The sequence below is a fragment of the Eschrichtius robustus genome, chromosome 18, assembly GCF_028021215.1.
Source record: "Eschrichtius robustus isolate mEscRob2 chromosome 18, mEscRob2.pri, whole genome shotgun sequence".
In the NCBI taxonomy this organism is placed as follows: Eukaryota; Metazoa; Chordata; class Mammalia; order Artiodactyla; family Eschrichtiidae; genus Eschrichtius; species Eschrichtius robustus.
In genome coordinates this window covers 11853464-11876627 of record NC_090841.1, presented here as the reverse complement: position 1 = coordinate 11876627, position 23164 = coordinate 11853464, and the positions used below count along the sequence as shown (strand labels likewise).

The following is a 23164-nucleotide window of genomic DNA, read 5'->3' as shown; positions in this document are numbered from 1 at the left end:
TTAAGAATGGATAACTTAATTATATATAAAATACGGATATATGACCCTTCACTGTATTTCAGGCTACAGCCTGTGTTTGCCTCTATTCTTCCATATATTAAAAAATCCAATGAGATTATACTTAATAAAGATATCATTTTATATTATGATTTAATTTCCTGTGTAGGTTAACATGCTAAGTTCTGAATGAAACTTTTTAAATAGTTTAACCCAAAGTAAGATACAAAAACTTTGAGGAAACTATAAAACTTAGTTGAGAGCTTAGTTGTACATAGCTACGTGTGAAAGTTGGGGATGGAGAGTAAATTAATCAAGAGACAGGTATGATCCTTTCAGATTAGAAAAAGATCATGACATCCAGCAGTGGCATTTTTCTTACCTTTCTGCTCAGTCTTAAAAAAAAAAAAAAAAAAGAAGATAGGACATTTACTTAGGTGTATTAAGAATGTATATCAAAAAGGTATTGACTTGAAATAAAAACTAACCTACTATTATTAAAATGATGAATATAGGGCACAAATACCCCTTTCTTCACTGCCATACTTTTCCTGAAACAAACACTTCCTTGTTTAAACAGTGCCTCAGAATTTTCTGAACAGAGCACTAGAGACATGCACTACTCATCAGCTGGAGCTGACAAAAGGGATAAAAATTTCTTTGAAAACCATATACCAAAGAACAATCAGTGATTGGTATATGCCTACAAGGAGTTTTCACACCAACCTGCCCAAAAAGTCCTGGTGTAGACCTACAGCCCAGTCAGCAACATCCCAAGAATTCTGGTTACAAATACAGAGATTCAAAATAACTGCAGACAAGCTTGGAAAAGACTATGCCATACTCTTCTATGATACAGAACTGTCAAAACTTTTTCACCCCAAAAATTGGAAAGCTCATTGTACAGAAAACAAAATTTATCTCAAAGAACCTTCAGTTTTATATTGTTGTCCTTTTAAACCCCTATTTGATCATCTAAGAATGAGGGTAATAACTACCTTGCCTATCTAATAAAGCTGGTAGGAGTATCAAATAGGGCTCTATATGTAAAAGTGTTTTGAAAACTATATGTCATAGTTTATTTAAATATGAGTTTAATTACAAAAATATATTTAGAAATTCAATTCAGCATGTATTTATAAGAACCAGTTATGTGCCAACATTCTGCTACATGTTTGAAATGGGAAACATAGTTGCTAGGTAGAACTATATTTCTAGAAAAAATTACTTAATCAATATTGAGGAGACAGGTTCAAATCCATGCTCCTATGGTAGAGTGTCTGTCATTAAGAACCTATGTGAGTTTTAAAAGAGGGGGAGGGAAATAAATAAGGAGACAAATAAGGAGAGACGAATGTAGATATAAACACTTGATGAAAGGATAGGATTCAAGATGGGCCACGAAGTTTGACTGGACTTGGTTAGAGACATGCATAGGAAATTAACCCTGCCCTGCACCATAACAAAATAGGATGGAGGGTTCAGAGCCAGATACGGACATGAAATCCAATGTGTATTTAACCCTTATAGCACATCTCAATTCACACAAGCTCAATAGCCAAATGTGACTAGTGGCTATCATATTGGACAGGGCTGGGAAACAACGAATTAAATCATGGAGATAACTTGATAAATATGCTATTTATGGACACAGACCTGAGTCCAGCATTATACATTTAAACATTATTTTATAAATGGTATTATCTCGTAATTCATGGGTCACAGAAAGACTTTAGGCTTAAGCAGGAGCTACTGGAGCTTCCTCTCTGACCTACTGACTTCCCAGACTTATCAAGCATAAATCATTTTGGATTAGTAGGCTCGACTTATGAGACAGGAATAGTACTGGTTTATTTCTTAAAATGGTAAACTATTAACCCCACTGTTACATCCAACTGCCGCTGTAGGTATTCAGGGGGCCAGAAAACCTTTGTATTTATACAGTTTGGACAAGCTCTATTACTTTTTTGACTCTTGGTTTCTTTATCTGTGGAAAGAATGTTTGAATAAGATGATATTTAACATACTACCTACACATAAGAGTCTATAATTTTGAAAAAAAAGTTCTATTATGAGATACTTAAAGGTTTTAAAGTTACTACCACTTTGTAAAAAAACTGTGTCCAGTAATGTTATACCCTTACCGAAAAAGATAAAGTAAAAAATATACACTAAAAAAATCAGTTCATTATTTCCACAGGAAACAGCTTTTCAGATGACAAGATCCCATACCTGACTGTCTCTGTCTACGGTAAGTGTTGAACTGAATTATAGGAATAGTGTGTAAAGAGAAACAGTAAATCTAAACCTACAAAGTAAAATTAATATCACAATATTTAAAAAAAGCATTGGATCAATAATCATATATTGTTGTTCAGACAGATCTACAAGTATATTAAATAGAAAAATCTAGTTTTGTCTTTAGGAGACATATTCTACAATCTAACAAAAAATTTTAAGTGTATTAGGAAGTGCTACAAATCATTAAGAAAACATAATTATCCATAATTTAGAGATGGAATAACAAAGTAAAACTAAAGCAAATAAAATGTTAAGATACAAATTTTACAAATATTATAATTCTCAAAAAAATATTTGTATAAAGAATAGCTTTGAGTAATTTCAAAGAGGATTCATTAAAGCCAACTCATTCCATTATATGATCTATAAGAATAAATTCACCTCAGGAAACTAGGAGATAGGGATGTTTTTTCAATTAAATTTTTTTCTGTTTTTAGAATAATTTAAATAGATTTTTAGATCTTCAAAGCGTATGCAATGTTGTCTGACATATCCTGCTAAAAACTCTAAATTACTTTGTCCTTTAATATTTACTGTTTATTTTATCATAGGCATCTTATCAGATTTAGAATTTTAAAGATCACAGTGACATAATCTTTACAATAACTGAAATTCCAAACACTTTGTGAAAACCACATATTCTAAAATATTATCAATACGGTAGGTTTGACAGAGTTCTTTATTATTTCTGTACTTGATTTTATACCGTTCTACAGTTGTAGTAATATGTGTTCTGATACAATGCTTGGAGTTAAGGTAATTTCCTCAAACCAAAAAAGAAAATGAAGATAAAATGTGAGCTTTCAAACTGCAGATTATCAACCAACTAATTCTTGCTAGGGGTACAGGCCTTGGTTGATGTCCACATAGTAAATCAAACTCAAGTTAGTTGAGTTTTCTTTCTTTAGTTAAATTTCACTTACTATTTGATGAGAATTTAAGTTCGAACCTATCACTTGAGTTTTCATTTTTTTGGGGGGGGGTGGGGGGTCATTGGGGATGAGTTTTAATTTTTTTACAACCAGATGCCACTCTCCGAAATGATGCAATCTTTAAACTTTGGTGATCTAGAATTAGTCATCTGCCATCCTGTCACTGATATTACAATTTGATTTGTTAGTAGTAGTAAACCATCTGTTGAAGTCCCTTTTACTTTTTTGTGGAATCAACAGTGCTAAACAATCATACCGTAACCATCTTTCTTTTTTGACCTTTTGTACACGTAACTTTTCTTTTTAGAGTATCATACTTAACTCAGGGCCCTTCATTCCAATGAACCATGATTATTTTTCTACTTTGAAAGCCTATATTATTGCCAAATTGGTCAGATGGAGGCCCTGAAAGTTAGTTCCTTCATTATTTCCAAATCTCTGCAACATCCAATATCCAACATCCAGTATCAGAAGATCCAAACTTTCCCTGACTTTCTCCACCTAAGTTATGGAATCAGAGATAAAATCTGGACACTAAAAGAGTGCCTATGGATATAGATGGTGCCTATAGTACAGATGCTGCTGCACTTGCTGTTGAGCCACTTTTCAGGAAGACGAGTAGAATTACATATGCATGTATATATACATGGGACATTTTCTTATTTTAAGGTTACAAGCACATGATGATCTTTCAAATTCAACATATAATGTTATGTGGAACTTTTATTTTAATGTAAGGTTTCATTGACTACAAAGACTTTCTACTCTATTAACACTAATAGGTCAAAACAAGCAGAGGGTCAGAAATTTGTGGAGGAAAGAGAATGATTAAAAAACATATACAGGCATCATTGACCAGAGCAATTAGTAGGTAAGAAAACCAAGGTAAAGATACAAGTTAAACCAAGAGGGAAGAGATATGGGGATATATGTACATGTATAACTGATTCACTTTGTTACAAAGCAGAAACCAATACACCATTGTAAAGCAATTATACTCCAATAAAAACGTTAAAAAAAAAAAGATACAAGTTAATCAGTATTTGACACTAGCATTCAGAACCCTAATCTGATATTGCAGCAAAGTTTTGATTCAGAGGAGGACTTTAATACTGTCAACTGAAGGTAGATTCTGATATTTTTTGCCTTATGCACATATACTATGAGAAATGCCTATTTTATGACCATTTATTAGCGGTATGACATAGAGCAAAGTATTTAACCTGTGAGCCTCAGTTTGTCTGTTTAAAAAGGCAATAAAAATACCAGCTTCATAGCAATATTGTAAGCATTTGAGATAATGTACGTAAAGTACTTACCAAGGGGATTATCATAGGAAGTACTCAAAAAAGGCAGTTACTATTATTAGGGAAATATAATAATATCAGAATAAAGATGCTCTGCATAGGATAGGCCTTTCTATTAGTGCTTATTCAGTTCTGTAGGCAAAATACTGGAGCAATACTAAAATATTACTATAATTTTAAAAAAGCAGCACTCTGGAGGGTAAAGTTTACAAATCATGTAATTTGAGGAATGACTGACACAAAGTAGGAATATTAAGCTTAGATGAAAAAGACAAAGTAGCCAAAAGAGTTTTCTTCATTTATTTAAAGGGCAGCAACTCTTAAATTTACTGATGAGAATATAAAACCAGAGGTAAAAAAATTATGCCCTGTAGGCCAAATCCAGTCTACCATCTGTTCTGTAAGTACAGTTTTATTAGACAGCCACACTCATCTGATTCATATTTTCTATGGCTACTTCTGAGCCACAACTGCAGAGCTGAGTATTTGCAACAGAGAGCGTATATAGCCTGCTTCTAAGAAACTGAATGTTTGTTGTGCCCCCCAAAATTCATATGTTGAAACCTATATTTGCTATGGCTTTTAGCACAACTAGAGTTTCCTTGTATAACAGTCACAATGTTTTGCTATCTACATCTATAACAAAATAATCCACGCTCCACTGTATGTTAAAGTGTGAGATGTGAAGTCCACCTTTCTCTTGTTTTGACATGATAGATATACACTGCTATTAAAAAAATATATTAGGTTGGGCAATACAGGTGGTATGTGAAACACTGTCCAGTTTACTGCATTGTACCGAGAAGCAATGTGAAGATGACAAACGTTCTCTGTCGCAAGTACTCAACTCAGCTACTATAATGCAACAGCAGCCACTGGCAATATGTAAGGGAATGAGCGTGGCTATGTTCCTACAGAACTATTTATGGACACTGAAATCTAAATTTCATATAAGGCTTACATGACATACATTATTTTTCTTTCGATTACTTTCAACCATTTAAAAACATAAAAACAATCCTTAGCTCGAGGCCCTACAAAGACAGGTGTTTATAGTTTGCTAATCTTTGCGCTAGAGAAAAGAAGTAGGACCTCTGAAAATCAGCTGCAGGAAAGTAAAATGAAGGTTAATATAAGAGAACATTCCTAATATTTTACTGGTATTTAAAATGAGGTAGTACACACATTTCACAGAAAATAATGAACCCAATTTGTATGGCCATCTGTTAGAAATAATTAAGAAAAGGATTTCTGAATTGAGATGATGGGATCTAAAGTTTCTCCAGATACCATTTTTTAAAATAATTCTTACCTACATTTTATCCCAGTCTCAACTCTAGGTTAATGTTAGTAGTTGCTACATATCAGAGACAGAGAGAGGGAAAAGCGGGGAGGGTAAGGGGAGGGAAAGAACAAATAAATAATGCATAATGGGTGTGATTTATGTGAGAAAAACTCTGCAAAGCCAATCAGCCAACCCATACTCAAGGAAAATGCCTAGGCCCAACATAAGAAGATTGGCAAATAAATGTACATGGATATGTTTTAAACAAAATTTTAAGTATGTGTTCATCTTTTTTTTTTTAAAAGGATTACTGCCTTTTTAGATTAACTGACCAACTGCTATTCCAATCACATAGAGGGTTTCCACTGCACACATTTAAAATTAGCATCACACATTTTAAGTTTTTACCTCATAAAGTGTGTTGTACGTGGTGACAGTCACAGTGTTTGTATGCAGCATCAGCCTCTCTCCAAGAAGAGTAAAAAGACTGTGGGTATGCATAATTTCAACTTTTCTCCTGGAGAAACAGGGGCAAAAAATAATTCATACTAGGAAACACACTGGATTTTCTAATCACATGATGTTAGGATAAACAGTAAAATCTATAAGCAGATACAGAATTACATAACTAATGTTTACTAACTTCCATCTATTAAATGACAGTTTATAGCATAGCTGTCTTCTAAAATACCAAGACTACTATTTAAACACTTCTCAGAATGTCCGCACAAACTAAAACATTAAGTATACAAATTATAAAACATTGTATAAATGTTGACAGCTATAATTATCAAATTTCTAAAAGCTATTTAGGAGTTATTTTCTTAGGTTAAATTATTAGTTTCCCTTAACACAGAGACAACAGAATTTTCAAATCCTTTCTGTCCAAAGTCTATGAAATAATCTATGTAAAACTTTAATAACAAAAATTTATAAGTATGGTTAAAACTGAATAGAAAGCAAAATAATTCGACAGAAGTAAAGGGAACTACTCATTACTGCTTGTATCTGTGGCTCATATAACTGTTGGCCCATTTAACTGCTCCCCTACCAAATCCATATTTAGAATAGAAAGCTCTATTAAAGTCCTCCGGGAACACTTAGCTCTAGCCCAGGGAATTACTACATGCCTTTCATTCATGTCACTTTCTTAGAAGTCAAGATCTGGAACTTCTTGGCCCCCAACGTTCAGTATTTCATTTCTTACCTTGATTTTCTATTGTTCCCTGTGTGGATTTGGCAACTATAACACAAACTGACTAGGTAATCACCAAACGTTTGTTCCTTTCTTCCTGAGCCCACAGCTATACTGTAATTCCAGCCTCTCTTACAGCTATGTGTACCACTACCACTGAGTTCTAGCCAATGGAACCCGAGAAGAAAAGCTGTGGATCATTTCTAGGCCTGGGCTACAGAAAACACACTCATGTACTCTTCCATGCTCTTCCTCAAGGCAGCAACACAGGAGCCTTATGATGAAGACACAGAGGTACCAGATGAAAGAAGCAGCCTGGGTCTCTAAAGCACAGCTTGAAGAACATCAACTGCTGAGGATACCCATTTGGATTTTAAGTGAATAAGAAAGAAACTACGAGTTTGGTAAGTTACTAAAACTTCACTGTTTGTTACAGGAGCTATTGCTACCTTAATTAATGCACAAATCAAATAATGAACCATTTACCTGGGCACCACTCACCTGGAAATCCTCTCTTCTAACATCAGCCTTCAAGCTGCACACTGCACAACAAAAGAGGCAGTGCAGCTATTTCCCCTCACCCAATCCTCCTCAGCCCAGAGAAGGAAACAGCAATTACCTAAATCCAAAAGGAAGCTAGGGCAAGTGTCTAATGGCTGTGTTTGTAAAACACTTAAGTAAGACTGGGAAAAGTCAAATGGTCATTAAAAAAAATAATAATAACAGGACAGATGGATATTTTGAGATTATGAAGGGGAAGGCTTTAGTCTCTTCCAACTCAGGCCACACCTAAGGAAAGGAAGCCTGACACTTTCATTTGCTCCCAATCAAGAAAAACAAATGTCAATGTATATCTCTTGATATATCTCTTTGATACACGGAGCTGGTAAAAGTCATTTAAATTAGTCTATCTGGAATTTAGAGTAATTTCTTAACTGGGACACCATAATTTCAACTACTAAAGAAATTCACACTCTCTTGCCTATCTCCTCCAAAGTAAATGTTTACAGAGCAGCTTAATTCTACCTCTTAGGGGGACTTGAAGAATACTGCACATACCAGGAAAAAGATGAGTCAGCTTCCTCTTGCAGTTTTCTTTAAAACAATGCTCACCAATAAATGCTGTCTCACAGCAATCAAGAGATAGCCAAAAGTGGCTTCCATCATTTCAGGCATAAAGTGGGCACGCTGGCCCTGTACATCACATGATTTTGTTTCCCAGGGGACGTCTAATGAAAGACCCAGCTCTATGTATTCAGTTCAGAAAGGCTTCACTAGGGTATATATTCGAGAAACTAACAACTTGAACCTGTTTAACTTTAAGACCTAAATAGACTTCAGACTTTAGTGCCTAGCTGCTTTACCTTTTAAATTTTATAGGATTTCTGCCCACTTGGATTGAGTGCAATCTATTTTTTTAAAAGAGTAACCTTTTAATCTCATACAAATTGCACATTTATTAGCTTACTAAACATTCCATTAAAAACACACCCTAATTTCCTTCTTCACAAAACAAGTATTTTGGGGGGGATGATCAAAAAATACTTCTTGTAACAAATTCAGAGAATATGTTGGAACAGGACAAAGAAAAAAAAGAAAACCCATAATTCTATAACCCAGAGATAATCATTATAAATATCAGTTGATGTTCTTTCAGACTAATTACGTTGCACATAAGTATATGATAGATAGATATAGATGATATCAATACAATGGAAATAATTCTACATAAGATAATTTGTAACTTGTCACCTGTAAAACAACAACATATTGTGTCTTAAAATTTCAGTTATTAAATATAGTTTATAACTAGAATGTAGCATAATTTATCCATTCACTACTGTTGGCCATTTATGTTATTTTCAAATTTTTTTCTACCATAAACAAAACTTTGCCCTTTTACATAAATCCTTCGGAATATCCATGGTCATTTCCTTAGGATAAATTCTTGTAATGAAAATTATACGGTTAAAACTTTTAAGTTTAATTTTATGTTATGAGACTTTGAAGTTTATGACCTCCAAAAATATGTACATTCATACTCCAACATCAAGGTACAAATTACCAGCAGTTTCACCAATCCTATGTATTATAATAATAATAATAAAACAGTCAAATGCAAAGATTAGGGCTTGGGCAGAAAAGATGAGAGAGGAAACATGGTTTGGGGTAAGACTCTCCAATTCATAAATTAAACAGTTTTTTGCTGCTAATTATTGAATAATTCACATTTTAATAATGTTCCTCATATCTAAACATACATACATTAGCATGTGTACCTGGGGTTGCTATTCACCTCTTTTTTTAGCTCATTCCTTAGTATAAGGTCTACTAGACTTATCACAATACACACTCATTATACTTATTTTTTAATCTTTCACTGACTTTTTTTTTACTTGTTTGTTCACCTGAGTTAGCTTTACAACAATTTTTGAACATTTTTAAAGAAAACTTGGAATTTTTATCAAAACTGCATTAGGTTTATAAGTTCAGTTCATTACAAATCTATCTTTATCTAATTGAGTCTTTCAATTAAGCTACGTGCTATAGCTCTTCCTTACTGCAGCTATTAAATTTTTTCATGATTTTCAGGAAATACATTAAAATATTATTTACATTTTCAATTTCCTTTCTAATAAACTGAAAGTAAGATCATTTTAGGCTACTATTTTATACATTATTCTATAGTTAAGAATCATTAGTTATTCAAATAATGGACACTATTATACTTTTCAAACTCCTTTAATCTATCAGGAGAATTGTAAAATTTTTTGAGGTTTTAACCTAAATTTCTTCAGCCTTTTACTTTGTGGTTAAGAATGGATAAGCTACAGGAACTCAATAATACATGCATCTGTCGGTGTTTATGAGAAATTGTATCAAAACACAACTATGAATTAAAGGACCATAGCATGGTTCTGTTGAAATATCAGATAGTGATTACTAGTGAAGCAAAACAGAATTATGTTCTGTGCACCTGTACTTTTACCTTGTTTATTAGTGATCTTACTCTTCCCACCTTTTATTTGATGGAAGAAGTAATATGTATATGTATAGAGAACCCAAAAAATAAGTATTTAAAAATATTTGTAGCAAAATGATGTTATTACCAAGGACTAGAAGTGAATATCTTGTATGTTGTCATAACATATTTTCTTATAATTACTATAATCTGGCCTATAATTCTGAAGGCCCTTCTTCATTCCCAAATTTTTTCATTTTATATTAACGAGATATGAAAAAGTTTTATCCATTTTATTGATTCCTTCAATAAAATCACTCTTGTAGTCAGTGATCCCTTCAACAGTTTTTGTTTTATTTTCTTTCTTGATGCTAGTCTTCATCTTTATTAATTTGTACTTCCTAGCTTACTCTGTTGTCCTTTAATCAATGCTATAATATGAGTATACATTCCTATCATGATCTTTATTCTTCAATATTGGAAGTATTTACTTCTGAGTATGTTTTTGCTATGATGCATAGATAATTTTAAAGAACTTATTTTCATTCTATTATCTTCTCTTCACTAGCAGGTTTTTGGGAACATTTCTTAATTTCTAAATTGTTGAAATTTTTTTTGCTCAACTTTTTTTTAATTTCTAATTTTATTACCTTACGGTCAGAAAATGGTGCCAGTAAAATCTCTACTGTGTCCACATTGTTTACTTTATGGTCAAGGACATGATTTTTTATTTTAGTAAATATCCTATAGCCATAAAGTATATTTTCAAAGCATATAAGATTGAACATATATCTACTGAGTCAAGTTTTATGAATATATACTCAATTTCTCTATATCTTTATATGTTATCTATTCAATTGTCCCCATTCTGAAGGAGAAATACTGTCTAGACTACTGTATCTTATCAATTACTTATAGCATCTCTAATGGTTTGCCTTACATATCTGAATGCAATATTTGATGCTTTGAGGCTTATGACCATAACATCATCTACTTAAACTGTGCCTTTCATCAATGTATAATGTCTTTTAATTTTCTGTTTTGAACTTTTAACTTCAAGTTCAACTGATTCTATTTTATGCTTTCGGATCACATCTGATTTCTATAATGCCAACGAAGTTCTGAATTCTTTTTCTGTTAGGGACCTTTCCTTACCCATTTATTTTTTTAAGATCTGATTTATTAAAAAGAAAGGAAATCATATAATAAATACTCATGTAGCCACCATTACTACAACTTAAGAAATAAAGTATTAAAATAAGCACTTCTGGGTACCTGTCCATGAGCCCATCCTTTTCACTATGTTTTGGGGTAAATGATATCATGAATTTGCTTTTATATAGCCATGCATGTCTTTATACTTTTATTAGATATGTACCTATTCCTAAACTATTTATTATTTTATTTTTTCATATTTTTGAAGTTTAGATAAATGATATCACTACTATACATCCTTTCTACAACTTGCTTTATTGCTTCATATTAGGTTTATGAAAGTTAACTTCTGTTAATTCATTTTCAAAGCTGAATATATCCAATTGTATGAATATACCTAAATTCATTTCTGTTATCCTACTGATATTCTTTTACGTCGTTTCCAACTTTTCATTATTACCAATGATGTTACATTGAGCATTTGTGCACATACATGAGTGTCTCTATGTCACAGAGACAATTAATAATTAGTCATAGAGTAGCTTCATCTTTTTGAAAATTGTCAAATTGTTCCCCAATGTGATTGTAACAATTATACAACTCCACCAGTGATCTGAAAGTCTCTTATGCATATCCTTGCCAACACCTGATACTGTCAAAAATTTTAAAGCTTATCACCCTAGTGGGTATTAAAGGTAACTTTTAAATTTTGTACTTTTGATTGCTACCGAAGTCGAGTATCTTTCCATATGCTTATTAGCCAAATCAAGCTTGCTCTTCAGTGAACTGTTTATATTCTTCATGCTCCTAATGGTTTTTCTTTTTCTTATTAGTTTGCATGATTTTTCATAGGGTCAGGATACAAACCCACTGTATTACAAATAAACTGCAAATATCATCTTTCACTTTGTGGCTCGTCTTTTCACTTTTTTATGGTTTTAAAACATGTTATATTTTAATGATCACATTTATCAACTTTTCCCTAGATGATTTATGTATGTTTACTTACTAGTTTACAAACCCTTCCTTAATCCAAGGTGATAACACTATTATCCTACATTTGCTAAGAGTTTTAAATTTTGCTTTTCAAGTTTTTATTAGCTTTATTGAGGTATAATATACACACCATAAAATTCACAAATTTTATAAGTGTACAAGCCAGTGCTTTCTTAAAGACCTTATAGAGTCATGCAATCATCACTACTATCCAGTTTTAGAACATTTTCATGACTCTAAAAAGTTCCCTTGTGCCCATCTGTAGGCAATCCCCACTTCCATCACTAGCCCCATGTGACCACCAACCTGCATTCTGGATATTTCGTATAAATGGAATCATACAATATATAGTCTTTTGCATCTGGCTTCTTTCATTTAGCATAATGTTTTTAGGAACTCATTCATGTCATAGTATGCATCAGTAATTCATTTCCTTTCAATTGTGCAATAGTATTCCGTCGTATGGGCATATGATATTTCATTTATTTATTCACCAACTGGTGGAATTTTGGATAGTCTCCAGTTTTTGCCTATTATGAATAACGGCACCAAGAACATTCATGCACAAGTCTAGATGTGAACATATGATGCCATCTTTCCTGGGCAGACACCTAAATATAGAAATATCTGGTTGTACGATAAGTGCTACATTTTTTAAGAAATTAGAAAACCCTCTTGGAACGCGGCTGGAGAATTTTACATTCCCATCAGCAATGCATTAGGATTCAATAAGTTGTTATGTGTTGTGGTTTTGCTTTTATTCAAATCAAATTATTTTCTATCTTTCTTTGTGATTTCTTTTTAGATCCAGGAGTTATTTAGAAGTGTGCTATTTACTCTATCTAGCAATTTCTCAAATCTCTTTTTTGTTGTTGATTTCTAATTTAATTTTGTTGTAGTCAAAGAACATATTTTGTTTGACCTCAATTCTTTTAGATTTACTGAAACTTGTTTTATGTACTACAGCCCAACCTATATTATATTCTGGAGAATGTTGCAAATGAAGCTTGAAAACAATTCTGCTGTCTTTAGGTAGAGTGTCCTATAAATGTCATTATATTATTCAACATGATGATGAACAGGAGTGGTGAAAACAGCCTTTGATAACTGTTAGTTATGCAAAGGATTATTTCTAACATTTCACCACTAAATAGGTCTGTGTTAAGTTTTGGGTAGATATATGTTATCAGGTAAAATAAATCATTTTATATTCATGGTTTCCTAAGAATTTTTATGATGAATGTGTAATTAATTTTACAAAAAAATTTTTGTACCCATTATTACGATTATATAGCTATTCTGTAATTTGTTAATAAGTAGACCATATTAAAAGATATCCTAATGTTAAAGTACTCTTACATTCAGCGTAACATTTAGAATCTAGAGGAAAAAAAGACAAAACATGTTTCCTCATTTATTATAATATTTAGAGCTGTAAGTTGCCTCCAATACCACTTAGGCCAACTCTCAAAGGTATAAATATGCAAACATTTTAATATCTTTTGATTCTAAGTATTTTATTATCTGTACAATGATGTCATGTTATGGTTATTTAAAATATGTATATCCCCGTTTTCTTAGTTCAATTTTTATCACTGGTTTCTTGTTTAATCACACCGTGGGTGAGAAGTCATCTATATGATAATAATTTATTTAAATTTATGGAGTCAATTTTTATGGCCTCATTTGAATAGTTTTGTCTGTTCTTCAGGAGAATGTATATGCTAATCAAGCCAATGGATTTTTTTGGTTCAAATTTATACTTTGTTTGTGATGGCTCTTTTAAAAAGAATATGTTAAACCCTCTAAACTATTTTGATTTATCGTTCAAATCTAGTCAGTTTTGCTTTCTATACCTCATCTATGCTGTTAAGCATATATAAATATGACATTGTTTTACCTTCCTGGTGAACTATACCTTTTTCATTACATGATGCCCCTCTTTAGCTTCATTAAATTTTTTCCCTTAAAGTTTAGTTTGGTCTATTTAAATATTGGTCTGACAGCTTTTATTATTCAGTTTTTAAAATACGTAATATTTTTACCTGGGTAAAAAATAATGATGACATAAAAAGATACAGAGAGGTTTCAAACCCAACTCATACCCTTTCCTCCTCATTCACACCGCCCCAATAACAAGTAAACTTTGTTTTAGTTTCTTATTTCCCTATCAGCTTCTCCCCCAACACATGCTTTTAAACAGATTTTATTTTTTATAGTAGTTTTAGGTGCACAGCAAAATCGAGCAGAAAGTACAAAGATTACCCATATTCCCCTGGGTGGCCCCATGTATGCCATGTATGTATGGCCTCTCCCCACTATCAACACCCTCCGACAGAGAGGTACATTTGTTACAACTGCCTATCAGCTCCACTCCTCCCGAGTTTTATTGAGATGTAATTGACATATAACAACATAGCATTAGTTTAAGGTGTACAACATAATGCTTTCATACATGTATATACTGCAAAATAATTACCACAAGTTTAGCTAAGCCATCACCTTACATAGTTGCAAGGTTTTTTTTTTTGTGATGAAAACGTTTAAGATCTATTCTCTTAGCAGCTCTTAAATACCATACAATACAGTATTGTTAACTATAGTCACCATGCTGTACACTTCAGCCCCAGACCTCATTTATCTTACAACTGGAAGCTTGTACCATTTGACCACATCCACTCATTTCTCCCAGTCTCTACCCTGCAGATTATGGGAAACCCCCAACTGTTCTCTGTTTCTATGAGTTTGGTTTCTACAGATTCCACACATAAGTGAGATAATATAGTATTTGTCTTTGTCTGATTTATTTCATTTAGTATAGAGCCCTCAAGGTCCATCTAAGTTGTGGCATATGACAGGATTGCCTTCTTTGGATATTATTCCATTTTATATACAGAAACAGAGAAAACTACGATCTAAGTGTCTACATTTTTTTTATCCATTCGTCTGTCAATGAACAATTAGGTTGTTTCCATGTCCTGGCTATTTGTAAATAATGCTGTAATGAACATGGGGGTACAGAAATCTCTTTGAGATAGTGATTTCAATTCCTTCGGATATAGTCCCAGAAGTGACAGCGTTGGATTATATGGTAGTTCTATCTTTAATTTTTTGAGGAATCTCCACAGTGTTTTCCATAGTGGGTGCACCAATTTATATTCATACCAACAGTGCACATGGATTCCCTTTTCTTTACATCCTCACTGTTATCTCTTTTCTTTTTGATAACAGCCAATCTAACAGGTGTGAGGTGATATCTCATTGTGGCTTAGACCTGCATTAGTTATGCTGAGCATGTGTTCATGTACCTGTTGTATGTCTTCCTTGGAAAAATGTCTATTCAGATCCTCTGTCCATTTTTTAATTGGATTGCTTGTTTGCTACTAAGTTGTATGAAGTCTTTATATATTTTATATATTGATAGCTTATCAGAGAAATGATTTGCAAATATTTTCTCCCATTCAGTAGGTTGCTTTTTCATATTGTTGAGTTTCCTTTGCTGTGCAGAAACTTTTTAGATTGATACAATCACTTGTTTATTTTTGCTTTTGTTGTTAAATCCAAAATATCATTGCCAAGACTGATGTCAAGGAGCTTACCCCCTATGTTTTCCGGTGCTATGTTCAAGTCTTTAATCCATTTTGAGTTAATTTTTATCTAATATGTAAGCTAGGGTTCCAGTTTCCTTCTTTTGCATGTGGCTGTCCAGTTTTCCCAACATCATTTATTGAAGAGATTATTCTTCCTCACTGTATATCTTGGCTCCTTTGTCATAAAGTATTGGCCATATGTGTGTGGGTGTACTTCTGGGCTATTTTATTCCATTGATTTATATGTCTGTTTTTATGCTAAGACCACACCGCTTTGAATACTGTAAATCTGGATTATAATCTAAAATCAGGAAGTGTGATGTCTCCAGCTTTGTTCTTTCTCAAGATTGCTTTGGCTATTCAGGGTCTTTTGTGGTTCCATACAAATTTTAGAATTATTTGTTCTATTTCTGTGAAAAATGCCGTTGGCATTTTGATAGCAATTGCATTAAATATGTAGATCACTTTGGATAGTATGGACATTTTAACAATATCGATTCTTCCAATCCATGAGCATGTGTATCTTTCCATTTGTTTGTGTCTTCTTCATTTTTTTTCATCAATGTCTTACAGTTTTCAGTATAAAGATCTTTCAACCTCCTTGGTTAAATTTATTCCTAGGTATTGATATTTTATTCTATGAAATCTTTCATTCTTTCTCTATATCCTTAACCTTCTTTCCTATTTATCATCTTTGTCTCTTGGTGATTCTTTTACATAATGTCTTCATTTCTTCTAGTTCACCAATTCTTTATTAATTTCTGTATAAACTGTTTAACATGCCCACGGAGCTGTTAATTTTAGTTAGTGCCTTTTCATTTCCAGAAGTTACTTCTGATTATTTGTTTAAAAGCTGAATGGTTAGTTTCAATATGATCTTGTTTCTTAAGAATTATAACTTCTATTATGTTTGATCTTCATTTTTGGCATATGAGAATTTCCCTTACTTTTGTGTACCCAGCTACATCTGAAAGGAATTTTGCTCTATTTTACCCAACATTTCTAAGTTCTTAGTGGTACAAAGTGTTTCAGGATATCTTGTTTTACCCATCGTTTTTCTTCTCCAATTATTCTTATTAGTCACATGTTAAGTCTCCTATGCCTTTATATAGTTTCTCATTTTATGTTTTTTGTCCATGCTTTGAGATCTTCCAGTTCACTAATTTGGGTGAATAGGGAAAAATAATGATATAAAGAGGCAGAATGTCACCTTTGGTGCTCTACTTGAATCTCAGATGCACTTTTTAAAGGTAAAATTCAAAGGTTCCATGATAGCTTCCACACTAGTTCTATTTCACTGGGTACATAATTTGATGATTCTCTCTTATCTCCTGTCTCTGGTTGCTATGCCCCTTCAACTGAGTTGTTGTCTTCCATTTTCACACTGTTGCACTTAGATCTCCCTGCTATGAATTTTAAATGATGAGATCCCTGCAGGTGCTGTAAGGCAAAGATCCCTCTAAGCACACTGATCTGTAGTACAAAACTTAGCATGCTTTAAGTCCTGAAGCCAGCATCCTAGCACTCCAATATCCTTATACTCCCACAAGTTCAAGGACAGGGAAAATTCATCCCATCAATTCAGGTACCTCTTGGCATTCTGGTGGTAACTTAAATAGAAGCCAGTGTTAATATTCCTTGGAAGACAGAGACGGAGGAGAGGAGAGAGAATGGGAGGCAGAGATACCTGAGATCAAAACATCTCTTAAAATTTGCTGCTTTTTAGTCTTTACCTTAGGCTGCTAACATGGTTCTTCAGCTGTTTGTCATTCCCATGGGAGAGAAAAATCCCTCACGAGTTGCCATTTTTTCTCTACTGGTACCCCAACAGAACATCAAGACTCATTTGTACACACAAGAGCCAACATTTTGGCAGAAGAGAGCCAAATAGCTTGGAGTTGAGAGTAGATGAGGAGGAAGCTTTCTTTTTGAACTGCTGTATCCCCAGAATCCGCACCACTACTTTTTACTAACAGACAACTGGCTCTGCCAGATAAACTGGACTAATTTCAGCTAGTCCAAAAAAGAAAGACGCTATTAGGTTAAACAACTGTCAACATGTAACAGGCCTGTAACAAACAACTAATAGCATGTTGATTCATTTAACTACCAACAGTGCCTTTTAAATTTATTTATTTATTTATTTATTTTTGGCTGCATTGCGTCTTCGTTGGTGCACACGGGTTTTCTCTAGTTGCGGCAAGCGGGGGCTACTCTTCATTGCTGTGTGCGGGCTTCTCATTGTGGTCGCTTCTCTTGTTGCGGAGCACGGGCTCTAGGTATGCGGGGTTCAGCAGTTGTGGCACGTGGGCTCAGTAGTTGTGGCTCACGGATTCTAGAGTGCAGGCTCAGCAGTCGTGGCACACGGGCTTAGTTGCTCCACCGCATGTGGGATCTTCCCAGACCAGGGCTCGAACCCGTGTCCCCTGCACTGGCAGGCAGATTCTTAAGCACTGCGCCACCAGGGAAGCCCAACAGTGCCTTTTAGAGTGTGATTATCTTGGGGAATTCATCCAGAAGTTACATTGTTCGAAGTTAAGACATTAAACAAACATACTTGGTTGAGAAATTTTTATTTCCACAGTAAACATTAAATAGTATGTGCTTTAAAATTTTTAGAAGCTAAAATTATTATAGCTTTAGTATGGTATAGCACTGGGCATTTTGATCATCTGTTTGAACCATTTGTTAGAATTCTGTCCTACGAATAACTGTAATTAAGCCACCTCCATGAAGGAACAGTTTGGCTTTCTATTCAAGCATATATCAAAGGTAGGGTTTCTCAACTTTATATGTCTTTTTATTTCGGAAAATTTTAAGACTTACAGAAAAGTTGAAAAGATAGTACAGAGAGTTCCCATATATAATTCACCCAGCTTCCCCATATGTTAACATCTTACCTAATCATGGTACATATGTCAAAACTAAGAATCAACATAAGTACAATATTATTAATTAAGCTACAGACTTTATTTAGATTTCACCATGACCTTTTTTTTCTGTTCAGGATCCAATCCAGAATACCACTTTACATTTAGACTTCTCTGGTTTGTAGCAGTTTCCCATCCCTCGTTTTTCACGCCTTTTAACAGTTTTGAAGAGTATTGGTTAAGTATTTTGTAGACTGTCTCTCAATTTGGGGGTGTATGATGCTTTCTCATGATTAGACTGAGGTTATTTACGTTTTAGAAGAATATCACAGAGATGAAGTGCCCTTCTCATCATATTACATCAGGGAATACATGATATCAACATGACATATGACTGGTGATGTTAACCTTATTCAACAGTGAAAAACAGTCAGGTTTTGCTATTCTTTGGAAGTTAGCCAGTAAGTCCATCCCTCACTCAAGGAGAGGGGACTTAAGTTCCATCTTCAGGAGGTGGGAATAGCTGCATATATTATTTAGAACAGACTTCTCAATATTTGTGATAGATGTCAAGCCTATCTCCAGTTCAGCTGACAATTAAAGTATATGGATTATCTCCCAACCTGTATCCTAGGTACTTACAGAAATTATAAACTCAGTGTTAGAAGAGACTACCCCACCCAGACTTCAGATTAGCTTCATCCATCAACCCAATTCAGATTTGCTATCAAACGACTCCTCCATACACAAATGACATGCTGACTTTGGGTGATATCTCATGTTTCAACAGTTCTAAAGATGATTCTCTTAGGTGTTTTTTTTTTTTTTCCAACAGAATAAAACATTTATTGCCTTCTGAAATGAAATGAAGCCTGTGAGTTGGCTGCAATTCTGGAGGGCTTTCCTGGGCTCAAGGCATCCTCTCATTCCAGGACTCAGGCTAAAGCAGCAGCCTTTCCTTTCCATGTTGTTCTCATGGAACAAGACAAGAATGAAAGAGGCCAAAGTAAAGGAAGTGAGCACATTCAAAGTTTCTGCTCACAAGTGGCAAATATAGTGTTTGTCCACATTCTAGAGACCCACTCCAGTCCTGTGTCCAGCATGTCAGTGGGGGAGCCTGGGAAACACTTCAAGTCAGGTGGCAAGGGCTGTTGATGTATGATCTCCATCACTTATTGTGTGGGAGGGAGCAGGTGGTGAGCGTGAATGGGAGCTAGGGCAGGACCACACGTGCAGACTCCTCTTTCAAGGAACTGGACGTTTAAAGAAGTGGAGATGGTGGGACTTCCCCAGTGGTCCAGTGGTTAAGACTTCGCCTTCCAATGCAGCAGGGTGTGGGTTCAACCCCTGGTCGGGGAGATAAGATCCCACATGCCTTGCAGCCAAAAAAACCCAAACATAAAACAGAAGCAATATTGTAACAAATTCAATAAAGACTTTAAAAATGGTCCACATCAGAAAAAAATAAAGAAGTGGAGATGTGGTTATAGTTGTGAGGGTGAACCGTAGATCAAGTTTGAAGTTTTTTAATGGAGGAAACTTTTCTGCATAGAAGTTGGAGAAGACACAGAGAGAATATGATAAAATAACTTAATTCTTTTAGCCTACATTCTTTGAGAAGTTACTTACTTGGTGTGGCCATTTTACATTTGTCATCTTATCGGTCTTCAACAGCTTCGTGAGGCAGGTACTATTATTATTTTTGTTTTACCAACGAGGAGAGTAAGGCCGATATTATATAACTTGCTTAGTCACAGAGTTAGTGGAGTTGTACTTCACCCTAGTAGATGGACTGTAGTCTTTCCTTATTACTTATTTACTGTATAAAGATGGTAGAAACATGTTCTTCTCCCCTTCTCCCGCCACATCCAAGAAATCCAATATGCATGTAGATGGTACTTTGTATTTCCTGGGGTAGATGGCAAATGTTTGAGATCATTGAAAGGCACAGGGTGAGCTCATCCTGCTCACATGGACATTTTGCCCTCCTAACTGACCCCAGGTGTGCTAAAAGTGTTGGGCAGCTTCACAATGAATGCACTGGGCTTTTGGTAAGGCTTTGTGCATCTCTGCTAGATGTGGTCAAAGCAGCCAGAACTCCTGGCGACTGCATCCAGATGTTGCCTTTAGTCAGCCTTGGAGCTCGTCAGCTCGTCCAGATGAATGTTTCCATTCCACCAAGGAAAAGTGTATGTTGGCAGCCAGTGCCAAGCAGGGAGAAACAGGGAGGATCCCGGAAACGAACAGTTTGAGCAGCTGCTAGGAATGTCCCCCCAAATCCTCTCCCGGGGCCAGTGAGCCACGAGCAGTGGGCTCCTCGCAGCCATCCTGGCGCGACGTCATGGCGGTGGCCTTCTCTTAGGTTTTCAGGTATATAATCAAACTACCTATAAACAATGACACCTATTTCCTGCTACTGATTGTGTGTTTTATTTGTTTCAAATCTTGAATAATAATTACTAGTAATGATTAGGTTATGGTAGAAACATCTGATTGCTATTTGAACTGCTAGTGTTTCATTTTTATATTTGGTGTCAGCTTATCATAATGAAGAAATATTCTACCTTTATCAAAACTGCACATTAAATTGTACCTCTTACATTTTTGTTAACTATTTAAATTAATGTATAGCAATATACTGTGACCTCTTTACATCTATTATATCGTTTATCCTTAAAACTCAATGAGGGAAGCAGTATGATCTCACTCATTTATAGGGTTAAAAACTGAGACTCAAAGATGTTTCTAAACCACTCAGAAAACATGTGGCTAAGCTAGGATCCAAATCTAGGCAGCCCAACTTGAGCCGATGAACTACTTGTATTTTATTAACCAGTTATCTCTATTAACCATCAAGCTGTACATGCTTTCTTTTATGTGTTATTTTTTGACTACTAAATTTAACTTCATAGTCACATTGATAGGAATCACTTGAATTGTGTAGGTAAGTAGTTAAACTAACACTTAATTTCAGTGTTAGTCTTAGTCCTTTAGCTCCATCACTGCTCCAGTAAATAACTCCTCATTTTAACTAATCGGTCATTGATTTTACTTAATCCAACTCCATTAATAATATAAATACTGAAAATTCTTCCAAGATTTTAAAGGTGCTTTTTACATTTAATATTTGTAGTTTTTCAAACAATTTTTTGTTGAAAAACTGTTTCGATATGTAACATTCACATGATTAAAATATTTACCTGATCTACATCCACCTTCGTTTCTACCAACGCCCCATTAGAAGCCACTGTTCTTGATTTCTTATTTCTTATGAATTCTACTAGACTTTCTCACTGCAAATGTAAGTATTATATGCTCATATTCATTTCTTTATACAAAAATAGCATCTAATGCATACCCATCTATACTATTTTCATAATCTTTTAACAATATAGTTGTGATATCTGTATATAGTTATCTCATTGGTTTTGTTTATAACTGCATAGTATTCTATTTAATAAATGAACTGTAACTTATTTATTAACAAATCCTCTATTAATAGAAATTTAAGATTTCTTGTAACATTTACTATTATAAACAAAGCAACAACTCTGAATAGCCATCATTTCACATATGTGGAAGCGATGAACTACTGAGTTAAAAAGTATATGTATTTGTAATTTTGACAGACATTGATCAAAATTAATAAATTGCACTACACATGGGGTTATACTAATTTATGCTCCAGTTAGCAATGTGTGAGATGCTTGCTGTTCCCACAACCTTGCTAACAGAGATGGATGCTGAATTTTGATATTTCTATCCATCTAATGTGTGAAAAATGATGTCTTACTTTAGTTTTAGATCATATTTCCCTTATTACAAGTAGAAATCAGCTCTTTTCATATGTTTATGTGCCACATGTATTTCCCTCTATAAGCTGTTCATTTGTATCCTTGCCTATTTTTCTACTGGGTTGTCTTATCAATTTCTAGGGAAAGCTATGAAAGTTATCATGTAAAATCCTTTTAATTTCCTGTTTCTATATTAATTATGAAAATTATCATTTATTTTGTACATTCATATTTTTGCCCTTTCTTGAGTTGCTTAATGGTGATTTATCCATTTCTATCATGATTTTTAAAAATCAGATTTTTAAATGATTGTCTGTCTTCTAAATCATTAATTCCTACTTTCCTATTTATTATTCCCATTTATTCTGTTATTCTTTATCTAACTTTTACATTTTAATTCTTTTTTTCTGTATTTCTTTTCTATTGGTCTACAGCTATGATAATCCTCTAAGCACTTCTTTAGTTGTCTCCCACAGGTTTTCTGAAGTTGTTTTCTAAAAATTCTGCAATTTTAGTGTGCATTTCTCTTTGACACAAAAGTTGTTCAATAAATTTTTAATGTCTAGGTAGAAGAAACTTTGGTTTCTGATTTTGTTCCTATTTTCTAATTTTATTGCATGTTAACAAGAGAATCTTGCCTGTTTTGTCTCTATGTTTTGGAATTTTTCTTTGATGCCTACTACACCGTGTCAAATTTTCATGCATGTTCCATGAGCACTTGAAGTTATATCTTTAATAATATGGTACCAACTTCAAGCTACATTAATCAGATTTACCTTA

The 23164-nt window shown here is 33.9% G+C and overlaps 1 protein-coding gene across 3 annotated transcripts in view; it reads right to left on the bottom strand.

Moving 5' to 3' along the window:
- The window catches only part of NBEA (neurobeachin), a 607091-nt gene that overhangs the window by 434218 nt on the left and 149709 nt on the right, over positions 1-23164 (bottom strand). For all 3 annotated transcript variants that reach the window (XM_068526405.1, XM_068526406.1, XM_068526407.1), the window contains exon 18: positions 6231-6339. In XM_068526405.1, coding sequence (XP_068382506.1) covers positions 6231-6339 — 109 coding nt within the window. The remainder of the gene's footprint in view (positions 1-6230; positions 6340-23164) is intronic.